The following is a 23,573-nucleotide window of genomic DNA, read 5'->3' as shown; positions in this document are numbered from 1 at the left end:
GTAGACAACCTTCTCGCGGCGGAAGCTAGACGCCAATGAAAAACATCCAGCGCCCGACATTATCGTGCGCCCCGCCACCTGGTGGAGAGGTGTGCGAGAGAGATAGCATATATACAACGGAAAGAGAGGGAAAAATAGGCGGAAAAAGCTAGGTACCTTCTCAATGAAGTAAGCTTCAAATTACGGTCAAGTGTTTAATAAACATAGAGTATATAGATATTTTTTTATTTACAAAGTGCATAAGTGCAAAGTTTTTTTGTAGATTATTAAAACGTTAGAAGTATTTAGTATTAGTACTCTTGATAATTAGTCGTAATCAACTGCTCACTAGTCTGATTGAATTCATACATCAAAACAGCAAACAAAGACAAAGTGTAAAATATGAGGTCGCAAGACTGCGTTGATCGTAAATTGAATACCAGTAATCGCCTTATTTCCGTTGTATTTTATTGCGCGGTTTTATAAATCGGCCAACGGATGTACAACGGATGTGTTCTATAAGTCACTGATATTAAATTCTTGCCTTCATAAATTACGCGATAATTCAATAGGAAAAGCGGCGTCAGTGATTTCATTTCGTCGAAATTAGACGTGAGCAACCTTCTTTGTAATGTCTCTATTTAAACACAGCGAAACGGAGAACAACGGAAAATTTGAGCTATTGTAGTCGTAATTATTTTCGTTCCTTCCAGCTGGTGCCATTTCACTATACATTGAAAACGAAGAAAAATACCTATATATAGCGTAATTGAGTCATGTTGTATTGATTCGTTTACGATTTCTGATATTGTGTACCGATAGTCAAATGTATCATATAAATATTTTGATATTTATTTTTCGCTACATTGAAAATAAATTTATTCGCAAATATTGAATAGAAGTTGATTCGTTTTCCTGCTTTTTGATAGAGCTATTGTATTCTTAAAGGATGTTCTGCAGGTATACCGTATAATATAAGTGAATATAGATACTCAATAAATTCATATCTACTTTTAGGCACCTACTTCAAAGTCGAAATAATATAGTTAAAATAATTATGTGCCTAGGTAAGGTAAGGTGTTACCACCTTGCTTTTACGAATAAAACACCTCCAACAACTTTATAGTGCGATAAAATCCACATAGTTTCACAAACTTGCGACTGCGACTTGCGACTCACCTAGCCAATAGCGCAGCGTCAATGAGATGCGGCTGTCGCGCGTCTACCACGACCACGTGGGGGATACGCGCGTCCGAGTCGCGGCGGAAGGCGTCGAGCGCCTCGCGCGCGCTTCGTACGGACTTCGCTTCGCCGCCCGCGCGTGCGACCGCGTTGCAGGCGGCTGCGCAGACGCGCGACGCACGCTCCGGGAATACGCATAGTAACTATGGGAAAAAATATTACACTAAAAAATTCTCATTGAAATTGAATATAAGTAGGTGGCATTTTATAAAATACTTTCGCAATTATTTAAGGAAAGGTTATTTCCTAATTGTGACTACAATGTAAGGAAATTCACTATAATAATTAATAATGATTAATATTTTTAATTTTATAGTAAATTTCTTATATAAATTCGCACATTATCTGTAAACGCTTGTTCCAATGGGATAGGTTGAAATCACTTAAACTTTAAAATTAACACAGGATAACATTTTTCAAAGCAGTCAACCATGAAACCTTAATTCTAATTAGGTGTAAGTATCAATAAATACGGAAATTATGAAATGGTTCAGTATATCAAATCTTAACATATATTAACTTAAACAAATTTGTAAAGCACAAAATTAATATGACAAAATAAGCAGTTACCTCTAATGGTTCCGGTGGTGCGTAGAACAATGCATTTGGGATTTGTGCGGGCGGCGGGGACCTGTTCTGCAAAGATAAGTATTCTTGTAATTATACATTAACACGATACCAAATAAATATTAAACGATTATGGAAATCAATCACATTTTAAAAATACATATTGTTATATGAGGCAAAGTTCCGGTCCAAATGCGCACGATGTAGGATTTTTATAGTTGGGTTCTCATCGCAGTTTTTTAATAAAATTTTAAACTTATTAAAAAAAAAACTAACAGCTAATACGTCTTATATGAATATTCGAAATAACTTATTAATTGAATTTCTTCATACTTGTATGTTCTAATAACCGGCCAGTTATTTTACTTGGGGCTTAACGTAAGCATAATAAATCCTTTCACCGCTATTAAGATTATCGCTCTTGAGTCTAAATTTATGCAAAATGGGTGTTGTTTTAATGATCAATCGACTAGAAACGTAATTAGAAAGCAAAGTCGAAACAGTTGCGTAATAAAACCGATTTATTATAATGGTTATTATTGATCGCGTTTTAAATATATAAGTTGGATTAATTATTTCGAAGAGATTTAATATTAATTGTACATGAGTTGTGTCTTTTATGTGTCGTATTATGAGACAATTTCTCGACAATATATTTAACAAACGACCTCATTGTATTTAATAATAAATAGGTTTAAGGCATAAACTCGCAGAGTTGGGCTCTCTTATGAAGAATAATACTCACATAGATAACTTTTAGAGCTTAATAATCACGAATAGCGAAAAATATCCACTGAAAGTAACAACCCGCTGAAAAGCGATACATAATTCTTATGTGAGTATCTTAACAGTAAATTACATTTCACAGATGCGTAGTAAATAAGCTATAGTTTTTTTCATACGAGTGTGTCCAAATATTCATTCTCCTAATATATTCAAATATCTTTCAAGATAGAAGCACTAATATGAATTTAAATATTGAGATATTTACAAGTACTCATCGCTAGAGTTCTATCTATTGTTTGTCCCATCTCAACCCACTTCACTGGACATAACAAAGGACGGACAGCACTTATGGGAATGTTGTTTAGTTAGAAACCGCCTATTTATCACCTATTTATACATGTATAGAATTTCTGTTCAAATATGTTGTTATTTAATGTATTCCACAAATACTGCCTACGTTTCTAACGAAAATATTTATTTAAAATGAATGGTTGATTAAAATTATAAAAATTCTAGTGGAATGTTCAACTCCGTGTCAAATATAAGAGTTGTAAACAGTATTTATTCATTGTACATATATAAAACTTAACTAGCGGCCCGCCCCGGCTTCGCCCGTGGTACATATGAAAAATAGATGTTGGCCGATTCTCAGACTTACCCGATATGCACAGAAAATTTCATGAGAATCGGTCCACCCGTTTCGGAGGAGTATGCAGACTACATTGTGACACGAGAATCACTATCACTATCACTACATAGTGTAAAACAAAGTCGCATTCTCTGTCCCTATTTCCCTATGTCCCTTTGTACGCTTAAATCTTTGAAACTACACAACGGATTTTGATGCGGTTTTTTTTAATAGATAGAGTGATTCAAGAGGAAGGTTTATATGTATAATAATATGATCGACGATCGATAATATAATATGATCGACGTCATATACACAGATTTTGAGAAAGCTTTTGACAGGGTTAGCTACAATGTCTTAATGCGTAAACTTTTTGCAGCCGGAATACGGGGAAATCTTCTTAGGTGGACAGAATCATATATCCGAAACAGGTGTCAATCAGTCGTACTGGGAGGCTTTAAATCCAACTTCGTCGATGTAACCTCAGGAGTTCCTCAGGGTTCACATCTCGGTCCCTTATTATACAATTTATATTTATTCGATATTGTTAACTGCTTTTTGAATTCAAAATTCTTGTTGTATGCCGACGATAAAAAAATTTTTAGGAAAATAAACACATTAGAAGACTGCTTTTTACTTCAGGAAGACCTAAATAGACTCTCGAATTATTATAAAATTAATAAAATATCCGTAAATATCCAAAAATGTCAAAAAATATCATTCTCTCGTAATAAATCTATTATATCTTTCAACTACAAAATCTGCGATGAAATTATTCCGGCTGCTACAACTGTGAGGGACCTTGGTGTGATCCTTGATGAAAAACTTTCTTATAACATACACATTAATACAATAACCCAAAAGGCATATAAAAATCTAGGTTTTATTCTTCGCCAGGCAGATCCGTTTGATGATATCCTTTGTCTTAAAGTAATTTATTTTGCATATGTTCGCAGCATCCTCGAATTTGCTAGTGTCATTTGGCGTCCAATATATAAATGCCACATCGAGAAAATAGAAAGGCTTCAAAAGATTTTTATTAAAAAATTAAGTTTTAAAACTAAATATTTCTCAACAAATTACCCAGAGGCTTGTTTACACTTTAATATTAATACCTTAGAAGATAGAAGAAATCTTATTGATATGATGCTATTGCATGATATCGTAAGTAATAAGTTTGATTTCTTATCAGCGCTCTCAAACATCAACTTTTGCACACCTACTCAGAGAACTCGCCACACACCCCTATTCCATGTACCGGCTGTATCAACAAATTATCTTAAAAACACACCGTTTCTTAGAGTTCCCAACGTTTACAATAAAAAATTCTCATCTGTCGACATTTTCCACTTATCTCGCGCTAAATTTAAAACTGCGATCCTTGACTTGATTAATTTAGAATATAAAAAATAATTTGCATACTTAGTTGAACTATATCTACATTCAATGTACCCACTCATACACACTCTCTTTCACCCACACACAACACACACATTCACACACACACACACACACACATACACACATACCTGTTTTGGGTTGAAATTTGCTATTTAATTATAATAACCAATTCCAATTTGTATAGTGTTAAGTACTTTAAGCACTGTTTTCTATTTTTGTCACTTAAGTTGAACTGATAATTGGTGTACCTTGTTATTGGCGTACTTAATTATTAATTTACTATTTATTGTATTATAAGCTGTAAGGTATCTTTTTATAAATAAAATAAATAAATAAATAAAAATAACATCCATTAAATAGTGGAGAAGTACTGTTATTTTTGAGGTTTCTAATGTGATGTCGTAAATAATTACATTTTTTCCGCTTACATTGCAAACGCAGGCTGAACCCTACGAGTTTTATCAAAATAATGTACTAAGTATTGTACACATTGAAAAGGTCTACAGAAAAGTCCGCGATGGCATATGTCTATCCAGTCTATCTCTTATGGATTACCCACAATAACTTTTTTTTGTCATTTACTTTTTACGTCAAATAATGGCTAATTTTCGAAGCGATTTAAACCAATACAGCATTAATCCATAACCAATTAAATACCTTGAATACATTGTTCATTTAATATAGATCTATATGGCCCTTTACACCGTATGATTTAAGTGAATATTTTCGAAGATATTACAGATTTAAAAATTGCGGGACGTACCGTTTGCAGCGGTACCGGCCGGCCGGGCCGCTATGTTTTTATATACAACGTTAAAAGTTTTTCTGTAGTGTATTTAGTATCAGAATTGCACCCGAAGCCGGGGCGGGTCGCTAGTTTTATATATAAGAAGATTTGTCACAATCGTCTTGTTACCTTTAATAATCACGAGGAAATTTCATACGGTATTCCTTTTTAATTTTTATAAACCGACTTCAAGGAATAACAAATCGCATTAATGCTGCTATTATATAAATTAATGTTCTAAAACTAAGCAAAATTTACAGTACGTAAAATCTAGTCTGTAGACAGTTGATAAGCGCAAAGCTCTCAAAACTCTCGAGAAAACCTCCTCCAGCTTCTGTATTTCTATAAAAAGAGAACAAGAAAATCTCGAAAGCGTGGATTAGAAACCGACGATTAAAGTATCAGTTACGTGATACCGTAGTATTGGAAATCCCGGTTTGATCCCGGGCTATCCCGCGGGACGTCTGAGATAGAAACCATTTGCGATTTACAAGAGCTTAGCATCCTCGACTATTTTTCCGTTTTAACCAGCTTAGTTAGTGCTTTGTAAATACTGGAGATGGAATTCATTATTCCATTCGTCTTTAGCAAGTATAATTTTATTATAATTGCATTCCATATGTTGTATTTTAAATTTCAATGCACGCATTGCAATAATAAATTCGACAAATTGCGGTGAAAAATATCATAAACACAAGCTTTTTAAGCTACATTATTAACTAAAGTAAAACATTATTATAAGATTTCTTAACAACTTTGTCATCTTGAATAAACCTCTCAAAATACTAAAGTCATTCTTTTAGAAATTCTGCCCAAAACATTATTATTCCGACTGGAAATTATGGTACCTATACTACCTGCGATTAACAATTTCCATTATGTAAGATTACTCGTATCAGATAAATTTATTTTCAAACAAAGAAACGAGCTTTACAATCTTATATATAGCCTTGAATAAAATGATGCAGCTCAAATAAGATTTATCAGACAAAGCGAAGCTGGAAATAAAAGAAACAATAAATATTGTGTTGATGTTTGAAGTTCCGATGAAGAAGGAATACCATTCGTTCCAAGGAAAGCGCATCAATATAATAGGTTGAACCTTGACTGGTTTAATATTTTTGTTTACTTTTAAATTTAAGCAGACTGGGGATTCAACCGCGAGTATCTAAACTATTTAGGCCAAACAAAATTTACAGGATTTGAAATTTCATATGTACACATCCTCTGGTCCGCTGTTTTTGCCTGAAAGTGTATTCATCCATTTCAATAATTTTTCATTTGACTATTAGAAGAGTTTACTGTTGATAAAATCAAAATAATGTTCAAACTTAATAGACTACAAGCCCGCATAGGACAAAAATATGGGTCAAATGAACCACCAGGGGACATATCTAGAACGATAGCAGAGCAAAAAATAATAAGATTCATCACTATGCCGTCACTTGTAAGCTGTCCAACTGAGTGCAGATGAGAATTGAAAAGTACAGGTAGACTCGGTAAATTTTGGTCATATATTTTTGTACGGCATTCTTAACCATCGATAGATCCATTAAAAATAATAAGAAACCGCTCAGTGCCGTACAAAAATGGTGGTCCACCAAGTCGGAATTTTTATTTAATTTCCGAGAGTTACCGGGGGTAAATTTGGTCATTTGACCATGTACGGCATCTGTGTCATACAATTGCTATACTGCTTTTAATCCATTATTCCGCAACGCCGTACAAAAATCATGGGGACAAGGGGAAAAAATCGAGAGTTGTAATCCCCTCTCTTTCCCCACTCCAGGGGGTCATTTGACACAACACGAAATAAATTTATTTTTAAAGTATTTTATGCATAGATAATATTTTTTCATGTGCCGTACATTTTCGTTGGTTCAAAGGGGAAAAATCTGAAAAAGAAAAAAATCCATATAACGAAATGTTTGCTTTATATTTTTATAATAAAATATAAATATACATTAATATTAAGTAGCTTGAGGTGGTTAATTATCACCTTGGAAAGTCGGAGTCAGGTGGAATGGACTCCGTTAAATTGATGAACTATGAAAAAGCTATGAACGAAAAGATGTGAATTATATGCAATCAGTCCATGAATACAGGTAAAGTCACAAGCAAATGCTAGTAATATATACATATTCAAAATGTACAAGTAAAGCGCTTTCAAATGATACCAAACACTGCATATTTATCTTAACTTTATTTTTTTACTCTGTATGTTTTGTCCGCTAGAGGGCGCCACATTAGATTTTGTGAAACCCCATATAGCCTTTAGCTAGCTGGTCGTTGGTTATGGTCCTTACAGCTCTTTATATCAAGAATTCGATGAAATTAAGATGATTATTGGTATACATTTAAAAGAACAATTATTTTTTGACGGCAAATGACCCCCTGGAGTGGGGAAAGAGAGGGGATTGCAACTCTCGATTTTTTCCCCTTGTCCCCATGATTTTTGTACGGCGTTGCGGAATAATGGATTAAAAGCAGTATAGCAATAGTATGACACAGATGCCGTACAGGGTCAAATGACCAAATTTACCCCCGGTAACTCTCGGAAATTAAATAAAAATTCCGACTTGGTGGACCACCATTTTTGTACGGCACTGAGCGGTTTCTTATTATTTTTAATGGATCTATCGATGGTTAAGAATGCCGTACAAAAATATATGACCAAAATTTACCGAGTCTACCTGTACTTTTCAATTCTCATCTGCACTCAGTTGGACAGCTTACAAGTGACGGCATAGTGATGAATCTTATTATTTTTTGCTCTGCTATCGTTCTAGATATGTCCCCTGGTGGTTCATTTGACCCATATTTTTGTCCTATGCGGGCTTGTAGTCTATAAATGCAGCGCATTGTTACATTATTATGAGACATAATTTCTAGATAAAAATAAAGCTGAAGAGTTTGTTTGTTTAGTTTAATCTCAGGAACTACTGGTCCGATTTGAAAAATTCTTTCGGTGTTAGATAGCGATATATTTATCGAGGAAGGCTATAGGCTATATTATATAATTTCGTTAAGATCAATAATTTCGTTAAAACGAGTACTCGTTTAATTTTTAATATTTTCAAATTTCCTCTGTACCTTTACATTATTATTACACTTATTTTTAACAAGATTCACGTACATAAAAAATTAAGAGGGTCTTACAATTCTCGTTGGACATTGAAAAAGGGTTATTCGTCTAACAGGTCATGGATGGCTTATTACCATTTCAACGTAAAGAATATTGATTTGCTCGAATTGAGGTGATGTCCCTTATGGCATAAAGACAAATCGATTTTAGTTTGTACTTGCAATTTTATTTATAATCTAATACTACATTATAATATCTAGTAAACTTTATTATAATATCTTCTAACATTCGAAATAAATTGGACAATAAAGAATTCAGATATGTACAATTACTCGCATGTTTATTTATTATATTGGGATTTGTGTTATCAGATATTCCTTATTTGTATTAAATAATAATATCTGGTACAATAAGAGAGACAAATAGCGATGGTATGGGGTAAACATCCTTATCCTAATATTGGACATATTCCAATACAATTTTATGCAAACACAATTTCTTCCTAACAAAATTATATATATTACGATCTATCTGTTTGTCTCTTTTATTAGAAACAAGGAAATTAAAACGACAATGAATGTAAAGATGAAAGAGGATCTAAATTTGCATGACAATTTTAAATTACACGCTTCTACAGTCACTTACATTCGAACTAACTTCTCAGTGTCTAACTCTTCTAATAAATAGACCCTACATAGCGAGAATGTTCATTCGCTTGCAATTATACGCGTTCTAGTTGCTGTGGAACCTTTAATCGTCGGTTCGTGGGTGAACTTTACCTTTCCTGGATAATTACAGTACCTTTGACTTCGGTTACGCAATGTTCCAGCAATCAAATAACTTTTATAGGGCCGTTTCACGACACTAACTGGAGCGAGGTGGTTGTGACACAAGGCCGAGATTCCGGTTCTATTGATCAAGTATATATTGGTGAATTTTGAATTGCCACATGCATATTATGATCCACATGATGATGTGTAACAGTACGCTGTTATCACCGGCAGAGAAAGTTGGGAGCTGCATCTTATATTTTAGGAGAAAATATGTGAGGTGAAATCGATAAAATAACGTTTGTTATGGTATTAGTTTAATTTATTCATATTGAATAAAAAATACGATTTAATGTTGAGCTGGAGAGACATACAGATAAAATAACACCGGCGAAACTACCATTTACAACACGCATGATAATACTGTAACAAAAAAGGTTGAACGACGGCTCAAAACACTGCTAACCTTACAAATTACAATAATCAAAGCAATAAGGGGAAAATATTCAGGTTCAACGAGACTTCGATAAAAATATGGAATATAAAGTATCAAAATATGTTCGTTTTCAATAGAATTTCTCCAACAATTCCTAAGAAGGTCGGGTTGAAACCTTGACACCTATACGTTGCCTATATGACAAAGCCGGGATGTTTGGTATTCTGTCTGTAACACCGCTTCACATAACGTGATATCGGTGTGTATTGTTGCATTACAATACGGCTAGTTGCAGTGCGAATAATAATACAAATTTACAGTGAGCTTGGAAAATTTTGCCTAGCTAAAATTGATTTTATTTATTAAGGCTAGGCTAAGGGCTCGAATAAATATGGATTATTATTGTCTTAAGGAATCCGTAATCATTATAAAAGAGTATAAATAACTTCATGCATTATTACGCGGCATTTGAAGATTTTATAAGATAATTAATTTTCTTTACATTTTATTTTTCGTTAATGCAGCTACAAAAGTATTTCTTATGCATAACTACTTTTAGTTAGTTAGTACGTATTTTATTTATTCGCGCTGATAATTTGGAAAATATAAATTTTAGCAAGCGAAATCACAATAATTTTATATTTTATGTTTGTGTTCAGTTTTGCAAAGTAGTTGATAAGATTTCGCCCAATTTATGGTTTTTAAGTGCCTTAATTTACGTTTATTGTTTCTTTTTTACCGATTAACAATAAAATTATTAGTATATGTTGACACAAAGTTAAATGCAACAGAATGATGTAGGTACTTAATACATACTAGCTTTTACTTGCGTTTTTGTTCCTGTAAGAAAATGTAAAAAGCTTCACGAGTAGTAGCCAGTCTTCACGTAGGTAATCAAATCAACAACAAGCTAATATTATTACAATTGAACGTCAATACATGCTTGATATCATTTTATAATAGTACAGATTAAATATAGGACAGGTAAGAGACGAATAAGGTTTTATTACGAAATATCCTACTTTGTATGCATTGCTAGAGATGGTACGTGAGATGTGTGTAGGTCATGAGGGCATCGTTCAATGCACATAAGTACTTAGTACTTGTATGATAGATATTTGGATATTAAATTGTCTGTTTCCATTCAGATACGTAAAGTTTTGCATTGCTATGTTGTAAATATATAGTTTTTTACTAATATTCAAAGTTAAATATTTTTTTTGTTCGAACGCGCTAATCCTAGAAAGTACTGGACCGATTAAAATATTGTTTGTAGTGTTAGATAGCCTATTTATTCAGGAAGGCTATATAATCACGATATGACCAATAGCAGCGGATCTAAATTCTGCAGCTGGTATTGTTCCGAACAGATCTTCAGATAAGTTTGTTAGGAAAAAAAGGAAATAATTAAGATAGAAAAGTCTCATAATATAAAGATTGATATAGAGAGAATAACGTGCTATTTTTAACCGACTTCAAAAAAAAGGAGGAGGTTATCAATTCGGCCGGTATGTTTTTTTTTTTTTTATGTATGTACACCGATTACTCCGTGGTTTCTGAACCGATTTACGTGATTCTTTTTTTGTTCGATGCGGGATGGTGTCGAATTGGTCCCATAAAAATTTTATTCGAATAGGCCCAGTAGTTTTTATTTTATGAGCATTTTTGTCTGTATTTGTAAATGTTGCAAGTGCAAGTTTGAAGTCGGTTGTTTTTAACGCAGTTATTGACTTGTACTTATACTTAAATAATAAATGTATATTTTATAAGGTGTATTTGGTATGAATTTATATTTCTAATATTAGAAGGATCGAAAACACGTGTAGAAAATAATTTTACGGAACATGGAATTAGGACAAAGTAGGATAATAAAATCCTATTCTATTCAAGCTTGATTCAGTTTTAGTTCAGCTAGCTTGTTAGTAGTTTACGTTATATTTTATACAAAATGGAATAATTTACACGATTCGTTGAGTCGAATTATATTGCATATCTACGGGTTAGTACGATTAATATGTAAAATGTAAATCATGACTACAATTGAAATCAAACATTCACATGTATGACAATAAAACATTTCTATATATTGCGTAGGTATATGTATATAAGTAAGAGTATGTATATATGCAAAAAATATTTTTTAAATGATTTTTTTCTGTTGTATAGAAATAATTCAATTCAATCAAAAATTATTGGCTATGGATAAATGATTCTTGTAAACAATTACCCAGAGATGTTAAACACCGATATATTCAAAGAGCAGAGAGGGTTGCCATAAACCATATTATCCTCCTAGTGTACCTTCATAAAACCAGGATTAAATTACACTCGAGGCCAATCTAAGACATGTCCAGACTCCAGAGTACAATGTACATGCGAATATTATATCTAAAAGCTTTGCTTTTACGATCTTTTTCAAATTAAGTATTTTTCCACATTTTCAAGATAACAACTGTGTAAATGTACATAATATAAAAGTTAAATGTATGTCCGTACTCCGTTATGCCTAAATATTTCCTTCTATTCAACGTCTTAAAAACATGTTATAAATATACATTTAAATGCAAATACCATTATTTTAGTAGGTATAATACAATTAATATTTCACAAATAATTTGGAATTTCCATTTATTATTATATTATAAGCCGTATTCGGTTTATTATATTATAAGCTCCCACAACTCTGGCCATTCGTTCCAATTACTGTAATGAATGGTTTCAATATGGCGATACGATGCCGCAGAGATTTATTATTTATTGGTCAAATTATTGTAATAAAACTCTGTTGTATAATGTAAAGATTAATTAGTTCAACTTGTATGTTTTCAAGAGATTATGTAGTAGGTAACTATATCGCGCACGTGATTCTGTCTGCTTGGACTATAGGCCTATCTGTTGCCCGGGATTCCACTGTGGTCTGTGGTACGTTATTTAGATGTAGGTAAATTTTACGCATTATTTGTAATGCGTAAAATTTATTATTTCCGATGTGATAAAGTAGCTAACATGAGTAGATACGTAGGTAATATATCTATCAAAATTGAGACTTTCTTTAGGCGCGTTGAGAGTAAAATTTCATGGTCGCGTCATGGCAATATCGTCACGTCATGGAGTAAGGCGACGATTTTGGTATAGTGAATCTTGCCAAAGAAGTTTCACTTGTGTCACGTGTGCTGTTCACTAACGCTCTTGTTTTAAATTATGATAAAAAGGCAACTCTATCAATGAACTCTATTTTTGTCTCTCTAGCATATGAATCAAGGAATTTTAATAAATTGTGCTGCCTATTCATTTAGCATAATAAGTATACGTTTAGCATAATTTAATATATATGGCTAATATCAATAATAATTAATAATATGTCAATGTGCAGTGTGCATAAATGTAGTCACGACAGGTAGAGGACGTCTATAGTAATATCATTTGTCACTGTTTGATTTTACTGAACACATGTTGTATTTAGTAATATTAAATCAATTATATTGCGTAATCAATTAAACTATTTGATGTAGTGTCATTGTAGGAACTCACTATGAATATGATGTATGGACATTGTAGGAACTGTATCATGAGATTTGCGATTTATTTAATTATCGAAATGGCATTCTTGCAAGTAATAGGTTAAAACCAACACGATTATTTAACCATAAAGATGTTTTATTTTTATTCACCTTTAATGAGTACTTGTGAGTTTAAACAATCACAACCACGCACGAATGCTTGAAAAGCGACCAAAATAACTGTACGAACAAATTGTTTAAGCCGTACTAAAGCCACTACCTTTGGGTAATCTCAGTGAAGGGTAAGGCAGTCTTTATTTGCGTTGTACATAAATCACAGGAATTTACTGGGCAAATTTAGTCTACGAATTTTAAATGTTACGTTTTAATGCAAAGGCAGGAATACTTCTTTCTTATAACTACCTTCATAACCAAGCATAATATCTCTTCGCAATTATTTTATCTCAATTATTAATCATTAATATTATAAACAATGATTTTGTAATTCAAAGATATAACAAATTAATAAATATGTTATAGGTACTAATTACTATAAATTAAGAAGAAAGTAAAACGTGGTAGGTACACGTTTTACTTTCTTCTTATACTTTCATCTGTAAACACGCTAAAGTTCAAATAATAAATGGATAGGTATATGATTAAATTTCAAAAGCTGTTCACGCAATATTACCATCACACTACGACTACGTAGAGTACCTAAATTACTGAGGGATAATAATCAAGGCATATACAGGGTGTCCCAAAAAGTAGTGATATACTGAAGCTGGGAGGTAGAGGACTTAGAGGGCTATCCGAATCACCCCCATGTGTGTTATGCGATTTTTCGTATTTTCGGAGTTATTACATTTTTTAAAATTTTTCATCTATCGCTGAGTACGATGAGATTTTTATTTATTGTGACGTGAATTATTGCGCTAGATGCTTGATTTTTTTTGTGTGCTAAGCTGAAAGATAGGCCAATTCAGTATGGTAACATTTACCTACTATCGTTAGATCTTCGAATGGAATAAAAAAAAGAATTAAATGCCAAGAAAGATAAAATTATCCAGTATGTTCATAACTTCAAGGGCCCATAAAAAAATGAAATCACATAAAAAAGGTTTTCCATTTGGCTTTTAAAAACTTGCTCTATCAATCAGGTAGCTACCCTAAAAATTTCATTTTATTATTCTGAAGGCTTCAATCGAAAAATTGAAATCTAAATGTGGTAAGTGGAAAATTTTTATTAACATGATGATCATTAAAACCAATAAATAGGTGATAAATTACCAGAATTTTTTTAAAATAGCCCCGCTGTTGCTCAATGCAAGTGCGACATCACAGTAAAAAGTTGTCTTTTTAATGTCTGAATGCTCTTTTATCATTTTTAATGGTTTCTTCTGCTACTATGAATTTCCGGGTTATTTCGTCCAAATTGTGGCAGTCTCTCGTCTTTGTAGTATCCCCACGGAAAAAATTCAATAGGGTTTATGTCCGGAGACCATGGAGGCCAGGCTAAAGGGCAAAAATACCCTGAAAGATGGATTGGTCGTTGCAGCCTGCGCATGCGCCGGTGATGCCTGCTTTAAAGCCCGGCCTCCACGGTCCCTCGACCTAAACCCCATTGATTTGTTTTAATGGGATACTAAAAAGACCTCGGCTACTTGAGAGAATGCCACAATTTGGACGAAATAACCCGGAAATTCATAGTAGCAGAAGAAACCATTAAAAATGATAAAAAAGCATTCAGACATTTAAAAGACAACTTTTTACGGTGATGTCGCACTTGCATTGAGTAACAGCGGGGCTTTTTAAAAAAAATTCTGGTAATTAAACACCTATTTATTGGTTTTAATGATCATCATGTTAATAAAAATTTTGCACTTACCACATTTAGATTTCAATTTTTCGATTGAAGCCTTCAGAATAATAAAATGAAATTTTTAGGGTAGCTACCTGATCGATAGAGCAAGTTTTTAAAAGCCAAATGGAAAACCTTTTTTTGTGATTTCATTTTTTTATGGGCCCTTGAAGTTATGAACATACTGGGTAATTTTATCTTTCTTGGCATTTAATTCTTTTTTTTATTCCATTCGAAGATCTAACGATAGTAAATGTTACCATACTGAATTGGCCTATCTTTCAGCTTAGCACACAAAAAAAATCAAGCATCTAGCGCAATAATTCACGTCACAATAAATAAAAATCTCATCGTACTCGGCGATAGATGAAAAATTGAAAAAAATGTAATAACTCCGAAAATACGAAAAATCGCATAACACACATGGGGGTGATTCGGATAGCCCTCTTGGTCCTCTACCTCCCAGCTTTCGTTCATCACTACTTTTTGGGACACCCTGTATAAGTAGAAAATAAATTTTTATTCTATTCTTTCATCAAAGTGCATCGCTTAATAGTTAATACATAATATTATAATGTTATGTACGCGAGTCCCTACGTAGCCTAATGATAATTCTCCGTCATGTAATTTTCGTTGACATTAACCTGAAGCTAGATGAACACAATTTTATAACAAATTGGCAAACAGTTTGGATATGTTATACTAAATAAGTTAAATATAACATTACAATGGTTTAATAATAAAGTTTGAGTACCTTTCATAAGCAGGTTTGTATATTACTAAAGTTTGTACGCTTTTTGAGTGAATTTGTTCGCAAATAGCTGAAAGATAAAGTTTGTTGTCATGTTAGCAGTTAGTTCATAGTTTAATGTTCGTTTTTACACTCATTACTCTTAAGTACATAAACTTTTGTGTCACGATCTTTTGTGAGAAATAGTCCAGCTTGTAAAAATAGATTCAAAATAATATATAAGGCCATGAGTACAATTCAATTAAATAAATGGGATACCATCAAATTTGGCGTAGACACTGAATCTAGAACATTCTTATCACGTACGTATGCGCCCGTTGCGATTAATAAATAATACTTAAGAAATATAGCTATGTATAGTGTTTTATTCAAATCGTAAAACATATGATATGTAATATGCATATACAGGGTGTAATCGTTAAGTGTGCACAGGCGATTATTCCGTAACTATTGCAGATATCAAAAAACTTTATACTGACATAGAAATCCCTTTACCTAATGAGTAAAATGACAACAATAACTTTTTAAAAATAAAACGGGAAATATCCAAAAATTTTACACCAAACACTCCCATATATTTAGTATGAGATATGACTATCCTAAACATGTAATATGAAAAATTTTGGTTCTTTTTTTGAATTTGTGCTTAAATTACTTCGCAAATTTTAATAAAAATTCATTTAGAAACTGTAAACCGAGCTCGATGTTAAATACAATGGTATTCCAAAACGAGGACGTCACTTCGAACATTTGCTTTGAGCACAAAATGTATGGAAAATTATAAATAAATATTATAGGACATTATCAATGTAATGTGACAATGGAGTGTTTAATGTAACTTTTTTGGATATTTCCCGTTTTATTTTTTAAAAGTTGTTATTGTCATTTTACTCATTAGGTAAAGGGCTTTCGATATCAGTAGGTATAAAGTTCATTGATATCTGCAATAGTTACGGAATAATCGCCTGTGCACACTTAACGATTACACCCTGTATAGTCATATTTAAAACGTCTTATTTCATAATTATTTCTTTCGATTCAGAGATGACCTAATTAACGTATTGGGTCAATAGGGATCAAATTGGTAGTCGTCCAATGTGAGCCATAATAATGCTCGTTCATAATAAATAATTAATTCAATTATTATTGTCTGAAGCGACTAGTTTGATATATTAATATTGAATAGGTACATTTAATCATACTGTATTTTATTTAAAACAATCTTACTTGAAAAGATAAAACCTTAAATTCGTTATTTTCGACTACATACACGATATTTCTTATGACTTATAGCTTATTTTTTCTCATGAAATATCGGGTTTGATTCGTGGAAAATTCTTTTCAATACGTGATAAATTAATCTTATTATAGTTATGGGAATTTAATAACAAATATATATGAGAATTCTCTGCGTAGGTGGCTCTCCGGAGACTTAACGCCTACTCACTGGTGATATATCGTAGTATATTATACGATTTATTTTGTATAATCATAATTAAAATATATTTACTTAATATAAGGACAATCGACCCACATGTTTTAGATATTGTGAGTGCAAACAGAACAACACTACACCTACAAATACAAATAAAAAATTCAGAAAATGAGCCCAGCTTTAAGCGGAGCCTTGTCGTCAGACAATTAATTCTTTACGGTCTTAGTTACTATTAATATTATAATATTATGGATTATGGCCACTGAATATTAATCACAAAAATTTACGATTTAATTTAATTAAGTAAAGGATCTCACTTAATTTAGGAGAAATTTCGATATTTTGTTAAATTAAACTATATAAATAGTATATTATTTGTACGCAACGTGTATATAAAATCTTAAAAATGTTTTTTTTATTTAATAACCTATTGCTCGAGTGGAGAAAATTGTATGTCTAGGTAACATAATATTATTCCCCATAAATTCTACTCTATAAGCAAAACCAATTCTGTAACTGAAAGGCTAAATTCTTCCACGTTGACCATTCAGCATGTATTGAAAATTACACATTCGGTTCGTGAGGCTTTGTTCACTTCAATGGACATCCGAGAACGGTGTGAATTTCTGAATAACCTAGGCGTTGTGACTGGGATTTTAGTATCTAAGCTATGTGGATACACGATTCAATAGAGATTCCTCGTGGGTTAATATAACTTGGTAAGGTAAAATACACCTAAATAAAAGAATCACGGCTATTGGTTAATTTGTAATTTAGTCAGTTTTGTCTTCACAAATGGGACTATGGGTTACTCCCGCACAATCTATACTACTTATTCAATTATTCATATTATAAATCTGAAAAGTTTATTTGTTTGAACGCGTTAATCTCGGGAACTACTGGTCCGATTTGAAAAATTATTTCGGTGTTAGATAGCCCATTCATCGAGGAAGGCTTATAGGCTATATATTATCATCTCGCTAAGACCAACAACAGGAGCGAAGCACTGTGGGTAAAACCGCGGAGAACAGCTAGTATGTAATATTCAAAATAATATTTTAAGGATTAATATAGTGAGTGTCAATTGGAACTGAACTATTTTATAAATAACTACCTGACTCGACAAACTTTGTTAAGATTTAACTCTAAGAGATAAAAATAAATCATTTTGATTCAGACCAGTTTGACCAGTCAGACCAACCAACTTTCAGACCAAGCAACTAACACTGTGACACGAAAATTTTATATACAAGTTTAAATAGTTATAATTATTGTTAAAACTATTCTCATTAGCACCGTTTATTCCATTAGTTAGAAGTGAAAAACAATTTCCCTAATTGACAGGACGTCAGCCATTTACGTTAGATTAATTAAAATCTATTTACATTAAAACTTTAAGGCGTAATGGAATGTTTTGAGTAATATTTTACGGCGTTTATGTTTTACGTCACTCAAAGTCACTGTTGTTGTTTATAATTATTTACTTTTACAGAAGTTGATGAACTTAATTGTGTTCTATGTAAGGGATATTAAGTGTTATATTGTAGTAAACATTCCGATAAAAAATAATTAATACATTTATTTAAGTACATACATATTTATATTACAAGACAATTGAATTACATTTGCTTGTAGTATAGATAATAATAATTACCATAATGAAAGTTTAACAAATAAATTAAGCTACGAACTATAAATAAATTACTTTGAAACATGTAAAGTATTTATAATAAAAAATAGAGCTCTCCACAGATAAGTTTAAATGTACGCTATTTTTCCCCGTTAGTGTCATGGCGGGGAACGAGATCAATGTCAATTTCAGTACTCGCGAATCACACTTTATATCAATTTGTAGTTAATGTCCCATGACGCAGCTTAGTGTTTACAGAGATCGCAAAATGAACATGAATTTCTAAAAGAAATCTATTTATTTAGTTTCTACTTTCTAGTATATTAACGGGTAATATATAGGCATCATATACATATAGATATAAATTCTTCTAATGACATAATTGCCTTTTATTTTAATGATTTAAATTCTTCGCTATTTACAAAAATAAGCCATCTATTAAAAAAATATTGAACTTAAGGATGAGACGATAAATTCTTTATAAATATATGAAAAGTTAAACGTCGTAGTAATTACGACGTTCCATAAATGCGTAAATTGATTTTATCGCAGGTACAATTCTGTCAGTGATTATAAGAGTTCATTGTTATTCTTAGTACTTACCACCGATCTTTTATTTAACACCCAAAATTATTACTTATTAAGCAATTGGTGAAATAGTTACTTTCTATTAGTGAAGTTATAGAACCAGATTAATAAAAATATGCTAGTTTGTGGTTGATATTGTTCACTATTGGCCATTTTAGATTAAGCTTCAATGAGATTAATTTGAAGACATGATGACAAGATGAGTTATAGAGATAAAAGGGATTCCATTGATGATAATGGAACTACATATACAGGGATATATTAATTCCTTATACTTGCAATGTGGCCCTTTGTGAAATAATACAGTTCCCGTTTGATTCATATCGGTAATGAAATGGAATTTTCTTTGGCTTCAAAGTGAGACTAGATGAAGTAGTTTGGATAATGTAATGCGAATAATGTAGCGGTAGAGTACTTATGTATTAAATTCCCAAATTCCCAACTTCAAACAACACGAATACCGTTGAAATAAATTCGGTATAAATATTTAGCGGTGAAAGCTTCACGTTAAAATTGATAATATAATTTATGAGAGACTTTAATTTATTACGTGCGTGATTAAAATTTACTCTATTTATGTGTTGGTTTAAGGTTTATAATATTTATTCAATATTGTACAGGTAATATCGTGAAAAGTAAATTGTTGTAAGAAAAATTAACCATTTTTGAATGTTTAAAATGTAATGTAGAGAAAACTAGCATAGCACTCGTATGAACCTCACTTATTGTGTGATAGCCGTTCCCCATATAGATTGATAATATTAATTTCATTATTAATTTTATTTATTTATTTACTTTACAATGCATTGATATCTAGTAATGATTTATAGTAACATATCACAATAAATATTATTATAGAAATAATTGATCCGTGATCTTACACTCCTAAGAGCCATGATATTCACATTTTTCTAAGTATCTGTTAAAATGTGCTTGTCTAACATTCAAAGTCAAAGATTTCCATAAATCAAAAGAGGTGACAGCGAAGGCATTACCATAACATTACATTTGTTCACCGTGAAGAGACACGTATTATGTCAGTACAGTGTCGATAGCATCTAAGCAACGTCTTATATAAGCGCAGTTGCATAAATACATGATGAAACCCTTACCACTACTCCTACAGAATCACCGTCGCCGTCAGCGCTCTCTTCGAGGATGTTTGTCAATAGCAAACTCGGTCGCATAGACACCCTCTTCCTCACAGTGGACCTCAGCCACAAGCCCGCACTTTCCTCCTTCACTTCGTCACTTATCGTCGCGAATTGCTCGTAAAAATTAATAACGCCACTCAATTCCCCGTCTACATCGACGATCTCTGGCGGCGCTTTATTAACAGAATTCCTATCCAACCGCCTGTACCCTTCACTCTCTGTATTATCTCTTGAAATATTCGCAGAATGCCCATTATTGTACTCGTACTCCAAATCGAACCCTCGGTCGTCAAAGAGGCTTTTGAATTTCGCCCAACAACCCGTTTTTTTCACTTCGTTATCCACAATTACTCCATTTTGATTATTTGAATCGTTCTCCATTTTAAACAGCCTGTATTTGTTAGCAGTACATATTTTGAAAGCAAATATTCTAATCTCTGTTACAATATTGTTTCAAGGTTTAGTACGTCATATATTTAGATCGTCAATTAATTATTGTAATATCAAAGGAATCGTATTTTCACTGATTTATAGAGCGTGATAACGATGTCATTGCTAAGGAGTTGTTATTAAAATATGAGATATTTCAATAACTCAAATGAATCGATTATTTGAACCATAAAACCATTGTCACGTTTCCAAGTATAACATGTTCACAGCACTTTAATCTAAACCATTTAAATCACTATCACATTCACACCTGATTACTTGGGGAGTTTGTATTCCACTAAGACAATACAATAAGTAACTTTACGCATAGCTATTAAAGATAAGTGATGATAAGAAGCTGTTAATTTCAATTTATCGATTATTACGGCACTGATTACTGATAAATATTAAATTCAAGCTAATTTAATCGTGAACTGTAAAGGACATTCAGTTGCGTTTTCCCTTGGTTAATTACTTATTTCCTAATCTATATTGTGATGTTATTTTATTTCATTCAATATTTGATTTTTTTTTTCAAACTATGAGTCTACAAGTAGATCTTGTTATTTCTACATATCTACAATTATACTATCTGAGACTCTTGCTTGGAGATTTTAAAGAGATTTTATTGTTATAAAATAATGTATTCGTTTTGATAATTAATAATTAAACGTCATCTAGAAAAAACAATTATAATCTAATCATAATAACTCTGACGTATTCCTATCATATGATAATATGATGACACACTACAATATATAGCAACTGCTACTTTACCTTTCATTATATTAAATTAAATATTGAAAGAGTTTACTGATAACCAAAACTGATTTTTTTTATTATTATTTGCCGTAATTAAGATGGATACTGTAAGATATGTTAGAATGTGTTATTTGTTATTTTATAATTGTTATTTCTATTTGAACTTATAGTAATGGTCAAGATCTTAAAGGGCTTCTTCTTTTTACATTTCAGTTCATCATGGAGCCCAATTAAAGATTGATAAGTGTAATGAACTTACATACAAGAGTTAATTTCATTAAAACAAAGTTTTGAAATCATTACCTAGGTACTACATATGATAATGAGTCATGGAAGATAATTCATTCGTTGTTGTACGTTGTTTGAATGCCAACATCGTGACACTTTCTAAATTATAATTGACTAGCTTTCCGCCCGCGGCTTCGCACGCTTCGTCTAAAACCTAATAAATTAAATGCAAAAACCTTCCTCTTGAACCACTCTGTCTATTCAAAAAAACGCATCGAAATCCGTTGCGTAGCTTTAAAGATTTAAGCATACATAGGGACAGAGAAAGCGACTTTGTTTTATACTATGTAGTGACTAAAGTCTAGATTCTGAGCTTTCAGATATGACTAGTCTTAAACCTATTACGCCTGTCTGTTCATACTGGAGTCTGGACCCAGCAATTCTAAGATTTATGTAACAATATAACTAGGTTTAAACGGACAGATAAGGTAATTTATTTGAGGTATGTGATTGTGTTTTATTATTATGTCGTTTGTTTTGTATTTATTTAAAATTGTATTTACATATATGAAACGATTGGAGAACAATTTACCACTACCTATAGAAGAGCGACGTCAATGTACTACTTGGCCACTCTGGCAGTACTTACTTCTTTCTATGTTGCTTGGAAGCAATCGTTTATTTTTAGCATTTTATTTTATTTCATTTCGGGTAGGTATCAGAGGTAGGACACGACCAACATTAAGGCCTGGCTGGGTAGCGGTATCCTGACGGTTACGCGATTAATATCTCTTATGTACCTAGAATAATATATCTGTACTATAATCGCGTACTGATACCCAGGCCACGGCGCTAGCGGATACCGCTGTTTGAATAGGCCTTTAATCTGATATACTATAATATTACGATCAATAAGTAATTAATCTCAGATCCAAAGTGAAATCAAAAGGCATGCACTTACGGCGACGTCCACTAGCGGCTCGTCCTCTGGTGTGAGGGCAAGGGAGGAGCGGCGGCCAGCGCGGGCTCCTGGGGACCCACTTGAACTACCTGAAAGTGAATATAGCTCTTATTACAATGGTATAGAGGGTATATTAGCAAACAAAGTTTCGTAATATGAGAATATTAGGATGGGATAAGTATATAAAATTGGAGATTGATTATTAACATATTTTGTTCTAGTATCATTATGATTCTAGAGACATTATTGAAACTAAAAGAATTAAGACTAATGAATTAGTTTAAAAAATATTAGCACAGCTTAGATACAAACAAACCGAAATGTCCTGTGATTGATGATGATTTGATATTAATTAATAACTTTAATACCGGTTTAGTGTAATCTGATAAAAATATCTACGAGTAGAATCTGGTTAAAAATCTCGTCTCATAAATTTCTTCACTCATTTAAATTAGTTTAGATTGAAAGTATTTTCATTACAGATACTTGGAACTTTTTCAATTTGCATAAAATTCATTAGACGTAATTGTAGGGTAGTTAAATAGTTATGACATACTTTCGTCCAATCGTAAATAATCTTGACAACGATATCGATTCTATAAAAACCTGCAGTAGTGTAGCCGCATTCATTAAATGTTCTTTTTTTTGATTGG

At 32.2% G+C, this 23,573-nt stretch overlaps 1 protein-coding gene across 3 annotated transcripts in view; it reads right to left on the bottom strand.

The window, feature by feature from the left end:
* Pde8 (phosphodiesterase 8) overlaps nt 1-23,573 on the bottom strand; it is a 156,741-nt gene that overhangs the window by 42,976 nt on the left and 90,192 nt on the right. For all 3 annotated transcript variants that reach the window (XM_089704805.1, XM_089704804.1, XM_089704806.1), the window contains 3 exons: nt 22,921-23,009; nt 1,792-1,857; nt 1,159-1,364 (listed from right to left, as the gene is read on the bottom strand). In XM_089704805.1, coding sequence (XP_089560931.1) covers nt 1,159-1,364; nt 1,792-1,857; nt 22,921-23,009 — 361 coding nt within the window. The remainder of the gene's footprint in view (nt 1-1,158; nt 1,365-1,791; nt 1,858-22,920; nt 23,010-23,573) is intronic.

The sequence above is a fragment of the Colias philodice genome, chromosome 16 (assembly GCF_061535455.1).
Source record: "Colias philodice isolate Cphi_HAF_F1 chromosome 16, ilColPhil1 Martin Lab GWU primary, whole genome shotgun sequence".
Taxonomy (NCBI): domain Eukaryota; kingdom Metazoa; phylum Arthropoda; class Insecta; order Lepidoptera; family Pieridae; genus Colias; species Colias philodice.
Note: the sequence above shows the minus strand (reverse complement) of the source record. Positions and strands in the feature narration are given on the sequence as shown.